Below are 15,858 nucleotides of genomic sequence, written 5' to 3'. Positions count from 1 at the left end.
TTTTTATTTCACGGTGACCTGCTTTGTAAACTGTTTAACACGTATTATTTCACGTAATTACTGGCGAAACGTCGTACTCAGATTCTAAATGTTGTGGATTTGCTCTCCAACACACCGGTGTGCTGTACTAGTGTAGTAGAGTTCACGACTCTTGGACGCCGGAGTTGGAGGCACACGGGTTTTATTCACACAGCACGGTTCTGGCATACAACACTAGAGGGGGTGTCGGCCCCCTCACCCGGCTAGCTGGGGATACACGCGCTAGCTACTTCCTAGCCTGCCTCCTAGTCCTCCTCTAACGGGCTAGGGGAGGCTATCTGGCCCGACACTGGTAAGTCGGGCCCGGTACCCTGAGTCCCAGACCAGCGCTGACAAGAGCACCGGCTCTGGATCTCGGGACCATGCCGCTGGTTCGGTCCTGTTCGGCCCTGATAAGGACGGCGAACCAGGGGAGTCCAGGGCTCTAGCTAAGACGTCTTCAGTCTTCACTGGTTAGCTTAACAAGAACCCCGAGCCCTCCGATACATCCCCTTTTATACCCAACCCCCCGCTGAGGGGTGGGGCTCCCCCGGGGTGCCTGGCGCGGACGTCGTAGAGAGCACCTCCCCGTGCACTCACGTAGCCCCGCCCACTGTGTTTGTTTGCCATAAGCTGCCATACATAACGGGCTCTCTCTCTAACACCCCTACACTAGTTTTGGCATGTTCCGTTTACGTGACAAACTTTACTAATTGGCTGTGTCGGGTGGTGGCGGGTTTAACGATACATTTATATATTTACGCGATCTAACCCAAAATAACTGTATTATGGATTATTTGTAAACTGTCATTTCACCCTAGTGGGGGTCATACATGCGTAATAATTAAAACAAATAAACCACGAGCATGATAATGCAACACGTTTTCAAGTCGGCAGACACGTTCACCATTATCGAAACTTCAGCTCAATTTTGCAAAACTGAGATGGCCCACAATGAGGATACCCAACAAGCAATATACTCCAACTGGTAATTTACGAACAAGCTGGCTTCACAAAAGCAACCACAAACTACACATTATTTGGTGATAATGCGTTGGTAGCGGTGCACATAATACAAAACCACTCAACACGTTCATTAATAGCACCGCCTTAATAGGGAATACATTCCTGCGGAGGGAGCTGGTAGGAACGTTGGGTTGCTCGGTCAATGGCCAGGGTCAACGGCGGCGTGGTGTATTCCGCAAATATGCCCTACTGTGAGGGCGGGCACAAGCCGGCGTGAGTAGGTTAAACGTTGAGTTTTATAAGGGCACCACGGGGTGGCCAGCCCCTCCCCACCCAGCCCCACCCCTCCCACCCCCCACCCAGCACCACCCTCCCCACCCAGCCCCTCCCCACCCTCCCCTCTCCACCCAGCCCCACCCCTCCCATTTTTGGATGCACGACGGACGGACACAATAATCCCCTGTGGGCTGGTGTAACCAGGAGGTTCCTACCAGTAAAATATATACGTTAATAGGTGACGCTATGGGCAATGGCGCTTCTTCACAGCACATAGAGGACACAGAGTGGGTGAGAGTTGCAGACGGTGCTGTATACCATGTGGCTCGATAAGAATAACATTTTAAAAACCGTTCCTGAAGACGTTTATTAAAGTGTAAGATAGTGAATAACAAACACTTTAATTATCAATGGATGTACGACTACATACTTTTGTATTGATCATAAAGCTATTTCATTATGTGGAACCCTGTTGTAGAGTGTTCACAAAATAATAATGTTCATAATTCACTTTGTGACTCACTCCTGGGCCTAATTCTTATTTCGAAAGGACTAAAGACGAGGGTATTTCTAACTTTTTAAATATCTGAACCTTGCAACCAGGGTAAAGGAATGTATAGGACTATTTAAAGATTGGGTTTTAGTGTATTTGTATCCCTTGCTGTCCAATTATACTGCGAAATCAAACGTTATGTAAGCAAATGTGCTCCAATAGAATATAGTATCTTAAAGAGGAAGTGTTGGTCCAGCACACGATAATTCAACTGTTTTAAGTAAAGGCGAGGCATTCCCTGTGGTACTGCCATCTGAACGGTGTTGAGTATTGAATTAAGCAGCCTTCTGCCCTTTTTAAATCCTTTATATTAAGTTCACTTGCTTGCTTGCTTACGACCGTGCAAATCTTTCGGTCGTTTTTTAACCCACTTCCCGTGATCCAATCGAGCTGACATTTTGCACACAGACTCGTTGTGCGTGACAATTAATGTTCGTGAAAGTTTTTTTCAAAATTTTTACACTTTTTAGGACAAAAATATTATATTTAATTACCAATTGCTTAATGGTGCATTGCAATCATCTGACCCATAGGTGGCAGCCATCTCAAGCCAGAGGACGAGAGGACTCTAGCCGCCACGCATATAAAGGATTTATAGTGAAAACTTTGTTTTTACGGGTTATACTTGTTCTGATCGCATTCCCACCGTAAATCAAGACAAGGCCACAATCGACGGCAAGCCGAGAGAAGATGCGAGGCAAATCTATTGCCAAGTCGCTTACCAGTTTATCCCGCATGTTGTGCAGACCACGTTTGCACGATGCAATAAACCACATTTGGTGGAGGTGCGTGGAAACCCATGGTGTGACAAATGTATTATTGGGTTGTTTTTAATGCTTGTATCTGTGTATGTTAAGATACATACATTGTTTCTGCTCTGATAACATGGGGAAGTGCCTGGTATGCGATTGATACTGTTAAGAATGCAATTTATAACGCGCACAAATATTTCAGACATAACTGACCGTGACTGAGGCATTGAGCCATGTTCAGTGCTGCTTTACAGCCAGGTGAAAGAAGTGTGGCTTATAGTGTATTTTAAAATTGTGTAGATTAGATGCAGCAGATGGCAGTGGCTGCCACATAAAAGTGACACCTGGCAGAGACAATCCTGGTCTTTGGTGTCGAGGTGGTGAGTCAGGCCGCGGAGAGTTCTAGCCCTGAGCTGTAATGCAGGGTGACAGGAGTGTAATGCCGGTCCTGGTTCCTGGTATTGAGGTTGTGAGTCCCACTTCAGAGTTCTGCCGTGAGCTGTGAAGAGTGAGAGAAGTGAAGAGCGATATGGTGGATGACCAAAAGCAGAAGATTAGTGGCACAGGCAGGTCATCTTGGAGCTGACCCTGCTGGCGATGGGAAGCCAATGGAGAGAGGGCTTAGGGGATGTGACGAAATACAGCAGAGGATGTACAGATGCCAAGGACACAAGGTGATATTGTTTGTGAAAGATCTAACAAGAACGGAGTTGCAGCAGTCGAGGCGAGCCCCGACTATGCTGCAGACGAGGGGATTGGCGATTTCAGTGGCAAGTGCATGAATATAACAGGCCCCTGAAGTGAGTTGCAAAATCTGATGTGTAGCTGTCAAACCACAAGGTGGAATCGCGAGTGGCGACGAAGAACCTGTTGGAAAATTGGGTAGAGCCAACGATTAATACAGGTAGGAATAACAGGTTCCACACTGCCCACCAGGGATTATTTGTCTGTCGTGCATGGCCCGGCCCACTAGAGCCCTCCCATTGGCTTGGGGGCGCCAACCAATGGGAGCGGTGGGTTGGGGTTGGTAGAGGGGGGGGGGGGTTAGTGGTGGGGGGGGGGGGCACCGCCGCGACTCGGGCCAATGAGGAGACGGGCGATGTTTCATTCACAAAATGGAACTGGGGAGGGTGGCTCCATTCATAAAATGGAAGCCTGAAAAGAAAAAAGGCGATCTTTTTGCCTTGTTTCTTTCAACATTCCCAGCCTTAAGGTGATTCAGTTGGGGGTGAGAGGGTTGGGGTTGGGTGGGGAGGAGCTGGGTGTGGAGGGTGGGGCTGGGTCGTGAGGGGCTGTGGGAGGACGGTGGGGCGGGGCTGGTCACCCCGTGGTGCCCTTATAAAACTCAACGTTTAACCTACACACTACACTTATACAGGTAGGAACAACAGCTTCCACACTGCCCACCAGGGAGTGTCGTGCACGTGTAGTAAGTATTCAGGAGGCTTTGACGACGGGGTCGGAGGCACACTTATTTATTAATACCAACTCGTGTACAGTAACGGGTACACACAACTCTTGAAGGGGTATCGTCCCCTTCACTCGTCTATCAGGGAGACACGACGTCTAACCCCGCTAACCTACGCCCGAGTCCTCCACTACGGAGCTAGGGGAGGCTACCTATCCCAGCCCTGGTCAAGCTGGGATCCCGGCACCCTGAGTCTCCAGACCGGCTCTTATAAGAACGTCAGTCTGGGCTCTCGGGGCCACGCCACCGGCTTGCCCTGGTCGGTCCTGACAAGGACAGCGAGCCAGGGGAGCTCCGGGGCCTATTCTAGCTGGTCTTCACTCTTCGCTGGTTAAAGCTGACACTCAACCTCGAGCCCTCCGGCTCACCACCTTTTATAGCACTCGGCCCCCCGGGAGGGGCCCGTGAGGGATGTAGGTGCGGACGTCAGTGCGAGCACCTCATTCGTGTACAGCCCTAACCACGCCCCTTGTGTTTGTTTCCCATCCGTGCCCTTACATCTACACAATTACACCTCTACACACGAATGCGCTGTCCAACCAAGTTCCTACCTGCCCACTCCGAAGGAACGTGTTATGCTTTAAGGAAGCATCGACCGAGTGAGACACTGTCTGGATTTGGAAGCATTCAATTAGAGATTGTGGGCCCAGACCTTTTGCTGCAAGGTGACTCGTTAATGTTGTTCCGCAGAGCTGTGTGCTGCCAAACAGGTGGTTCCTGAAAAATGTTGGCAAGATGTGTCACTCCTTAGGATATGAAAATGAAGGAATGTTTTGATATCCAGGTTTGATGGATGGTTTTGTCATGGGAACTGGCCCCGTCCTGTCTTTCGGTTGACCAGTTGCAGTTACTTGTCAAGCTGCTTGACCGAATGCATAGTTTGTTGCATAAATTACATGTCAGAGCACACGGCAAGTCCGATAGGAAATGATTTACAGGAGACGTACTGAACCAACATAGCTTACATTTAATGAATGGCTTTTACGTTCCCATTAAACACTGCTTTCTGTACTTGTTTTTTCCCCCCAGAAAGACCGGTAAATAACATTTCAGCTATTTACAGGACATATATGAACACAACTTTTTTTAACTCCATTATACAACATCAGTAAAGGCACCCACACTTCGTGATAGTTTAAAAAGGTTTCTTTAAACAGCGAGTCCACTCCATATGTACCCTAAACGCAAATATGCATGATGCCACCCCAATGTCCAGTTTAGTATTTTACGCATGCAAAACAATGGTCTTAATTCTTATCATGTTACTAACTGTAGACGATGCATACCTCCTTTTTCTTGATGGATATAGTCATTTTAACAATCCGATTTAGAATGTACTTTTGTTTTATCATTTAAAACCGCTTCCAGTAAAAAATTGCATTCTCACTTTACTACACATCACGTCATGAGCTAGCAGGCTGAAGATATACACTTCACATTTTCACCATCGTATGCTCTCAACAAATAACACAAACTCCTGACACAAAAACAACAGAAATAAAGTGAATATCTTACAGATTTGCTGTAGAAATCGTCTTTTTAACAACACAAAACTACAAAGGGATACTTGTTTCAAGTCCTTCCAATACGTGTATTAAATGCAAGCTGCACAGATTAAAAAAAAGTGGCAAAGAGCATTCACTTTAACACAAACCCAGACCGCTTTTACTCGTAGCTTGCGCTGCTTCCTTCCCTGCTCATGGATACAAAACACAAGCACAGTACACACATTGTCGAAAGCTAAGACATCTTCCAGCACACACAGTACGTGGGTTAAGCATGATTATCAGTCACATACACCATCTCTACCGGAAACAAACAAAAAAACGCCACAAAGTGGGAATTCACGTTTTCGCAATACGCAAGTTAGAGAGAATGTAGAATATAACAAGTGGCATTTACTTTAAGAATATTTAACCAATACAGTATACACAAGGATATACAAACTTATTAAAATGCAATTTTCTAAAATAGTTTCAGCCATCAGCTCATGGTCGATGGTGATCTACATTTTATTGAATATTTTTGTGTCTTCTTAAGGGTAAGAGTCACCCACACCTATATATGAAGCAAATGTTTAAGCACAACTCATTTAAATATCAATGACAGCGTAATATGAACATGTTATCTAAATTAGAATCAAAATTTATAAACAGTGATTAACTCAACAAGGTAATCAAAGTATGTCTCCATCAAGTAGGCCTTCATGTAATTGTTCGAGCTACTGTAACAATTCAAAATAAGGGTAAATGTTGAAAATGTTGTCATGGTGTCCATTGTTACGGGAGAGATACTGCTGTAATCAATGTCACAAGTTTAGTTTTATGTTTTAACTGGGGGAGGCCAAGGCAGCAATAATTGTTAAAATTAAGGTGGTAGTTAAAACACTATGTAGTAAATTCAAACTCAACAGCTGAAAGCGGCAATGCTGGTAGTGCCAAAGTTAATTAAAAGGGTTACAGTGTACACAGCTTTCATTGACGTTTGGCAAAATTAATTGTTCTATTACATGTACATTAGGCAGAATGTACTTTCAGGCCGTATAATGTGCATTTGTGTATTTTTTGGGTTGGACCGTATGCGTATGCCAATTACAGCAACGCAACCTCCACCACCTAACATTACCAAATAAATCAAGGTGTCACCTGAACAAATGTTTTCAAGCACACCACCAGTATGTTGAAAGTTAAGAATTTACAAACTAAATCGGACGCTTTTTTAATGAAAGGCCCAACTTAAGCAGGGCAAATAGCCCAAAATTTTGACAATGCATTATGATGGGTTCACGTTAATCATGCCTTCACGGATTGAGTGCCAAGGACTTCTTGATGGTGGGCATGTGGAGAACTGAGCCGTAAGGACAATTACACGCACACACACACACATCTCTGCTTTGTCGGCACACAACACCGCATACACTACACTATCCGGCATGATGCACAAACTCCGCGTCAAGAAAGTGGAACAAGCAACGCCAATTTCCCTCTCCAGCCAGAAAAAACAAGGGGTTGTTTTGTTGTCATTTGCCTTTTTAATATTTTGCGCTTCGTCACTGCACGACGCGCTCGCTGGCTACGTCCTGCAGCCGGCGGAGCCACACACTCTCGTCGGGGCGTGGCCGCTTGGCTGGGGAGTCTGGCCCGTCGTCCAGTGGCAGAGACCGCTTGCGAGCAGCAGCAGCAGCGCCACCCTCACCACAGCTGATCATGGAATTGATCTGACGCAGGTTCTGGAGGGGGGGGTGGGCAAACACACAGGCAGTGTGTTGTGTGAGAGCATGCGAGGTGTGTACATCCTTATAAAAGCCCAGTGCCTTCGGAGGCAAGGGTTGGTGCATCACATGTGGAGCTGTGGAACGTGTATATTTTCTGGACTGTGAGGTGGTCAGAGATGTTAGTACGTCTGCGCAGACCTTTTGAGTGTTATTCCCTTGCATGATTGGGTTTTTTCCAGATTACTTTGGTGTAATGCCAAACACAAATCCAATGCAGGATCCTCCTGGAAAATCTTGCAACTCACTGAGGCTTTATTTAAAAATAAATGGTACTTTTACATAAATATGGGAGGAATACAAATTTACCCAAAGCAGCAGCACACATTACATATCTGAAAATGTACTATTCTGATTCTGCTGGTGTGCACAGCTTGGTCAAGAGGTCATCACGGTTGAGTCCACTGATGCAACATTCAGAACTGCTTCCTTCTCATAACAAGCATACCCCGGTTTACGCCCAGGATGTAAATAGAAAGTACTTAAATCGAAGCAACGAGATGGGATCGTGGATCGTAACGTGGTATAGTACCTAAATATAGGATGCTCAGTTACCCTTTGCGCATCTATAATGTACAACCACTTCTATAAACATAGTCGCCATGAATACGGGATGTAGAGCAACAAAATATTAAGAGTGTGTGTGTAAGTGAAAGAGATGACTAGTCAGGAATGCTAAAGCTTGAGCCGTAAAAAATGTGGGTCTTAATAGTAAAGTTGGTAAAGTTCCTAAATCTCGAGTACATTATGGCGAGGAACCACAGTACGTAATACGGGATTGGGAGATCATCAAGAAGTTGGGTACGTTATAGAGAAAGTACAAAAAGCGGAATGGCGTAAATCGAGGTATGACTGAGTGCACATATCTCAGGCCATTGCAATTTTTCACAGCGGAATGAAACGACCTTTGTCAAAAAAGTAGCTTGGATATTTTTCATTCATCGAGCAGTGGTAAGGCATATTCAGCCTGCATATTGACTTGGTAAAAGTTGTGGGTTGTATTTAGAGACTAGTATTACAGGTGGACTAATACATGTGGGCTAGAACATAAGTGCACACGAATTATGAATGTTTGTTAAAATATATACAATGTGTGTATTTGTGCAAAACAAAAGCTATTAAACTCTTGTATTCATGCTTTGAGTGTGCTGATCCACGCGTGCCATTATTCCATGCATGTGGCAACATGTGCATGCGAATGAACCGTGCAGGCTACATTTCAATAAGGGAATAACCTAAAGGAAGATTCTATCAAAAACCAAAGAGCCCTTACTTTGTAGAATGTACCGAGACAGTCTGTCATAGACTGTCCAAATTGAGTTTGAAGATGTATTAACAACAAAAAATACTATTATGGCAATCTAGTGATGTTTTAATGTCATCACTCGTGTCATTTTAGCCTTTTTTTCTCATTCAAAATGTAAACTCATGTCTGGCGACCTGGGACACACAGCTTGTGTACTTATCTATAAGAAACTAACTATATATTTTTGGGGTTGTTTGTGGGTCGTGAAAAAACATCCATTGTGCTGTACTTCCATGGCCCGTGTTTATGCTCCCAGCCTTTACCCACCTGTATTGATGAGCGTGGTAAAGTTAAACAACCCACACGGCGTGACGAATCCCTCATCTAACAGTGGACTGACGAAATGACAACTGATGTGCCTTTCTTTACTCAAGCTGGCATGTGGCTATAAAGTGCAAATTCTGGAAGTACACCAACACCACAGTTGTGTGCTCATCTCACCCTGGAGGGGCTCTGGTTGAAGCAGTAGAGCATACGGCTGCGTGGGGAGAAGGGCGCGCCATTCTTGTGCGGCGACACGTAGATCGGATGCATGTGGGATACGCGGCGCGGAGAGCACGGGTGCGTCCGCAGAAGAGGTAACGGCGACAAGGGTGGCACCTCCCTCTGTATTCATCACCGCCAGACAGAAATACACCATCAAGTACAGTCAGTACTCAGTCGATATGTAGCGATTTATTCCTCAAGCCAACTGATCACAATTCAGTAAAAGAGTGCAGATTATAAGATTTGTAGGATGGGTGGTAATGGCAAGAGTGGCCAACAGGTGACCAAAGAAGGAGACTGATGGGTGGGATTGTGGACAGAAGCCTGGTGATTTAGGTTCAGCAAGTTGGTAGGCAGGCTAGACTGCACCTCAGGATGTGTGACAGCACTGCAATGGCAAGCCAAGCACCGTGGGCAAGCAGCGGCGTGCGTGGTGAGGGGATGTAGGGAGCGACGGGAGGACTGCACAGCAGCCAGACACTGCATACATGCGGCATATGCTGCGGCGGGCTGGCAGCCACAAGTCCTGTGGGCCACGAGCAGGCAAAGGCCAGGATGCAACTGAATACCCAGCCTCATACAGCGATGTAGAGCTTTAAAAATGTTTTATTAAATAAAATATATACATGAGAAACATAATAAAAAAGAAAGACAAAGTAAACCTGAGGCAATGGGAAAAGAAAGTAATGGAAAAGTGAGGCTGCAGAGCGGAGGAAAGATTCGGCAGCCAGACTGATTGCCACCAAACTCTGGATATCGATATTACGCATACACTGGCACTGCCCGCACATTTGCGTGGGATAGAACGAGAGCACGCCCTTGCCTGTGCCAGCACAATGACGTCAGCACTTTGTCTATCAGTCCTATAAGGTGATGTCACCGTGATGAAGCCATAGGCGCGTGGCTTAAGTGCCGATGATGTAGCTCATAAACATTGGGTTTAAATATAATTCAATGGGGAAGCCATCTTCTGGAGGATTCTAGCAATTAAACGGGAGTCCTTCTCTTGGAAAACGTTGGCTCCTATTGCTTTGTATTGGACGATCCATATATAAATTTCCTTGGCAAAATGCTAATTCGGTAAGGAGACACCTTTCCTGAAATGTTCTTGCCCAGAGAAATATTTTTATTGTGTTTTCTTCTGATATACCATTTGGTAGAAACAAAGTGTGATGGATGGACTTGAAAATTTTGAACATATATATTATTCGTGCAAATTAAACATTGCCAGTGGGACCATATCGGAAATACTTACAGCAGTCTCCAGGCTGTTGCCGGTGTACTTGAGCGCAAAGGTGCGGATACAAGAGATGTAGGTTTGGTTGTAGAACTGTATGAGGTCACCCCTCTCCTCTTCCTCCTCATCCTCATTGTCGGGGTGACAGCTTGAGCCCAGGAGGCGCGTGGGCGTGGGTGGTGCGCTGCTCGGGTGAGGCACGGGCAGGGTGCTGCTGGATCGCATGCTGGGGGGGCTTGACTCGCGCTCTCCTGCGCACCCCCATCATCGCCGGACAGCAATACACCATCAAATACCATCCATATTCAATAAATATCTAACGATTGATTCCTAAAGCCAATTATCACGATTCAGGGTCTTGGTTTGATTCAATTATTTTCACGTCAAAACTGTACAGTTTAACTTGATTTACTTTTTATGACTTAATTTGTAAAATTTTGTTGACTCCATTCGCCGAAAAGTAAAATCGTATCATTTACATATAAAGTGCATAAACTTGTAGATTATAGCACACATGATGTAATGCATGTATCGTGAGGGAACAAATTGATGAATGCATTTTCATATTCCTATTTCTCACCGCTAGGCTTGAAAACATGCACTGTCATTTAAAATGTGTTACCACTAACAACTCAGGTAACACGCACCATCGTGTACAATCTATCGAGTTGGCTTCTGTGACTGAGCCAAGTTTACTCAGCTGCTGGTCAATATCATGAATTATACATTTTCTGGAGAAATGGGTAATAATACTCTTATATAAGTGCACAACTTTATCTATCTGTGATGAACGCTGCACTTTCCGTCGTTTTCATGCAGGGGGCGCTGCAAACCTACACGCCCCCTGCATGAACGACTTAGGCGCAGGGACAGACGTTCAATTACGTTGGAATCGATCTGCAGACGGCGGTCTTCTCGCACGGCCAGCTCTATGTCGCCTTATCTCAATCCCGCAATCCCAGACAGGTGAAAGTCCGCATTGAACCAAACCCCCAGCAAGGCCATCTACTTACCGACGAGAAAAAATTCACACAAAATGTCCTTTTCAATGAAGTCTTCCAGATGTAAAATGAAGAAATTAAATTATCTAATTCAAAACAATACATTCAAAGACGTTTCATTTTAAAACTTCAAAACGGAGCATCGGGTGTCTTGCGTTAATTAGCTGTCAACAGGACAATACATGCCCATGTATTCAATGTTATGGACACCAAAAGCCTTTCTGGAAGGTATGTCCTCCAAAAGAGTTACGAGTATTTAGAAATTAGCACAAATAAAATATATATTGGTGCCAAATATAAACCAACCACGTAACGACAGTCCAGTTCATTGACAATTCAAACCGATTCCAAAGCTCACAACATATCTCCAATCGTGCATGCAATTACCGATTATGTAATAATTTGGTGTGATTTCTGCAGCCATTCGGCACAAAATCTACTCCACTGTAACACAAATATTCTTGAATTGACAATGCATTCCATTTCAGGGTAGGTTAATCATTACAAGCCTAATACAAAGCCATGTTGCATCCTCTCAGCTAACGAAATGGCTATCCTTGTGAACCGAGCGAAGGGGATGCGTTAAAGAAACAAAGCCTGTGCTCCCACCTCGGTCCCGTGCCTCTGTGCTGCCCTCACTGCTGCCCGAGTTCCTCCTGCGTCTGCGGCCTTTGAGCAGAACGCTGCGGTAAACCTGTGGGGAAGAGAGAAACCGCGGCCTCTGTCATCTCACCAATACCTAGAGCGATATTAGTCCACGAGTCGACATAAGTTCACTGGTGAGCAGTACAATCACCCAAGGTCATCCGAAATCTTAAAAGGGACTGTGATAGCAAGTGGACAACTACAGAGTGAAAACGTATAACCACTATTGTCTAACAATGACCTGATTAAAGACAACTATACATAAGCCTATTCTTTTTCTGCAAAGGTTATTTTTCAGAGCACAAGAACAGCCAGTGCCAGGATTGTTAGCCTACAACAGAATGTCCTGTTAAAAGGCGTAAATATTAACGAGTTGTTTTTGGACGGCACTTTGCAGAGGCCGTATAAAATCCTTCATACAAAACCAACACCACTACTATTCCAGACACATAAACATTATTTCGGATTAATTTGGCTCATGTTCACAAGCACAATACAGCACCATGGGGAGACTCACATGACTGTTGGCCTGGGGCTGGCTCCGATACCACTTCATTATGTCCTGGAATGAGCGCTCCGACTTCGTCACCTGGGCCAATCAGAAGCAGCAGCAGAATTACTCAGGGTTGTCCAATCCCACATGGCACAAGCAACCACTGCAATCTCATACTTGCTATCAGTTACATCCATGGCTCATATCAACAAAGTACTGTAACCAGTGGAGTCACATTTCCGAAATATTAACATTCACATTTTCATATTTCACATACATAACAAAAAGTAGTAATGCATGTTATGATGTTGACATTAATCTATGGAAATTTGACTTCTTAAAAAAAAAGCATTAGTTTGGCTCTTCCATAAGATCCGAAGAATTATGTCAGAATGGCTTAGTAGCTTGTGGAACATCATGGCCCTAAATCACCAGGCATAGATATTATGTTGCAAATTAAATCCTATTTTGGGGGGGGGGGGGGAGGAGGAGGGTAGAGTGGACTGAATTTTATCCCCCTAGTCATTAATACAATAAGTATTACTTGCTACAGTGGGTATTCTAAAAATTGAATGGCCCCACCATGGGAATGTGGAATTTTCACTGCAGGCAAAGGGGCACCAACAACAAGATACGCACCGCCCCTTCGCTTGTCTGAACAGGGACCACATTGTCTCTACAAATTACTCCATTGTTGGCGACGAGAGACATCGGTACATTACCACAAAACGTGGACAAAAAATAAAACATTTTGCAAAACAGGAATCAAGCCTTTTGACTTGATTTGAGCTTGACCAAACAGGAGCGAGCGATCAAGGAGTGTTCACATGCTGCCTTACCTTGGCCATGACATAGATGGCGCACATGAGCAGTTGATCAAGGTGCCGATCAGCCATGAGGTTGGTGCAGTGCACAAGAGAATGCTCGAAGCAAGTCCACACTTTGCTGCGGAGCTCCGGCGAAACGTCCAGCTTCTGGCAGAGGTCGCGTAGCCGCACGCTCGCCAGGTGGTATACCTGCCGCCCCATGTGCACACGATTAGCACAGCTGGCTACGTACAGTGCAAAATAAATCCAATATACATACATACAATTTAGCAGTTTTGTAATGGGCTGCTTGTGTCGAAGATCTTGCATGTAACAAAATACAGAATTATAACATGCACAATAGAAACATTCCATCACTGACAATACAACTTACATTTATAAAGCGTCTCAATATGACCACGAGTTAAGATGCTGCGCACGAAGACACGTATGTTACGTGATTTTGAGAAAGAGGATTTCATTTTTAAGGCAAAAGAGGGAAATTAAAGAGAGCAGATAAGAGGGGAAAAATGACTTCTGCACTAAAGGAGACATTCAGATTCATGGAAATGTTGGCGACATCAGCGGCAACAAACCTTGCGGAAGAAGAGTGCTAGGGAGCCAGTGCGCTTGGGCCTGCTCATGATAGTGCCGGTCCCTGCTGCAGCTGCTTCCCCATCAGCTGCGGCTGTCACTGCTGGCGCAGTGCACAGGGCGGGGCCCTCCTTACGGCGGGCGGTCAGGGTCTGCGACAGCAACTGCGTGGCCTGCAGCGTTGGCTGGTGACCCCCGCCCATATTCACCGTGACTGGCACGAACGTGATGGTGCCACTGTCACTGGTTATGCCTGCATTCCCGACGGGAAGAACAACAAAAATTACCTCATGGTAACTTATCTTCACTCTCACACCACAATTTCTGGACAATTAGTTTAGCCAGGTGTGGCGTGTGCACTTTTGTGGATCATGCAGCTTTGTGGAACACACAAACCCACTGATCTAATAAGTGGCCAGATGATGGCAGTACAGGATGTAGGTTCGTGAACAAGTATATGTGAAGCTTTGTTGTATTATGAGTGCCGAATCACAAGACCTGATAGGTGCCTCACCTCGCACAGGAATGGTGACCGACTGGCCATTAGTTGCGGTGACGGTGGCCGTGGCTACGGTGAGCATGGTGTGTCCGGGCAGCGGCGTTACGGAGGGCACATTCAGCAGTCCCCGCGGCCCCAGCACGGAGGCTGTGGGCGCCGCCAAGCCATCAGCAACCGCCGAGGATGGGGCAGCGTTGGCAGTAGAGGAGGAAGACTGAGATGTCGAGGAGGCGATGGATGCCATCGCCAATGAGTCTGTGAACAGCTTGCGGCGAGCGGTCCCAGCGGCTGGGGAGCTGTATCGGTCATGCGCCGAGAACGGGGACTGTGGCGCGTCACCTGCAACTGCACAAAACCATCTCTTTAATACAAAGTTCGTTTAATATAAAGGGGCATCAGCAATGATGACAGTGAAAAATGCCAGACCCGTCACATTTTCCCCACCAATATGAAACAAGAGTTTTTGGAAAATTTGGCTTCATGCTATTTTGTGGGTACATAAAAACTGATTTTAGGTAGTACCCCAACCAACCATAATTTAGATGTTTTATGCATCAATATTGATGCTGTTCAGTTGAGAACACGTATAAATATATTTGAGTGATTCATTGATACGTATGTCAAACCGATTTAAATAACAAAAGTATTTAATTGTCACGTTTTATTTAACCACTCCTAGTTGTTTGAGTAAACACTGAAAGCCTTACCCAGGAGAACCAATTATAAACTCTTAAAGTGGAAGGGTCATGCCTCAACTTAAAATATACCTATGGTTATGGTAGGATGTGCTTTTAACGCACAGCAAGTTGGCACAGTATGGGGCACAGGTGGTGCATTAGCCAGTCATCTCAGTCACTCGACCCGTGGCACCTGGGTCTGCCCCGTGACCTCCTGCCAGCAGGCGTTCGACACTTCACGTGGCCTCAAAGTGCACATAGCCTGGCACAAGCGTCGTGGTGACGTCACTGCCACTTAGTGGCGAATGGCGGTTGTTGTTTTAACAAGAACCTGTTACAAGCACCATGGCAAACAATGATGGTCGAAAGGGACGAGCACCGCTCTTCAGTGCTGGTGTTGACCACCACTTGAGGGAACAAATAAACTAAGTCAAACGAGGCAAGTCTACTCCAATAAACTTGACAATATTTGTACAAATTTCAGGTTCTATCCTTTAGTTTCATCATTTTTATGGGCCCAGATATAATCATTTAGATTTTACAATCTGATTTCTTATTTAGATTTGGCCCCATTCAACACCTCTGGATGCAAACTTTCATCGGCCTAGGTTAAAAAAGTAAAAAAAAGTGGCTCATCTTCCTAACCATTCTAGAATACCTCCCTCATGACCAGCAATATATTAGATTTAATGGGTCCAATGCAACTACACTCATGACAATGTAAAAAGAAAAAATGGTTCTTAATCAAATCAGGACCCTGAATAATAATACCTTAAACCATGAGGGAGTTAAATCATTACACCCCTAATT

General features: G+C 45.3%; 1 protein-coding gene across 2 annotated transcripts in view; it reads right to left on the bottom strand.

Moving 5' to 3' along the window:
* Positions 1-4,980: 4,980 nt before the first annotated feature.
* Positions 4,981-15,858, bottom strand: part of LOC144723347 (retinoblastoma-like protein 1) — a 36,830-nt gene continuing 25,952 nt past the window's right edge. For both annotated transcript variants that reach the window (XM_078602073.1, XM_078602074.1), the window contains exons 15-22: positions 14,387-14,716; positions 13,875-14,125; positions 13,312-13,488; positions 12,497-12,568; positions 11,944-12,028; positions 10,352-10,584; positions 9,052-9,216; positions 4,981-7,262 (exon numbers count right to left, since the gene is read on the bottom strand). In XM_078602073.1, the coding sequence (XP_078458199.1) occupies positions 7,083-7,262; positions 9,052-9,216; positions 10,352-10,584; positions 11,944-12,028; positions 12,497-12,568; positions 13,312-13,488; positions 13,875-14,125; positions 14,387-14,716 (1,493 nt within the window). In that variant the 3' untranslated portion in view covers positions 4,981-7,082. The remainder of the gene's footprint in view (positions 7,263-9,051; positions 9,217-10,351; positions 10,585-11,943; positions 12,029-12,496; positions 12,569-13,311; positions 13,489-13,874; positions 14,126-14,386; positions 14,717-15,858) is intronic.

This window comes from Lampetra planeri, chromosome 17, assembly GCF_965212315.1.
Source record: "Lampetra planeri chromosome 17, kcLamPlan1.2.h2, whole genome shotgun sequence".
NCBI classification, from domain to species: domain Eukaryota; kingdom Metazoa; phylum Chordata; class Hyperoartia; order Petromyzontiformes; family Petromyzontidae; genus Lampetra; species Lampetra planeri.
The sequence above is the reverse complement of the archived record's forward strand: the minus strand, read 5'-3'. Positions and strand labels throughout refer to the sequence as shown.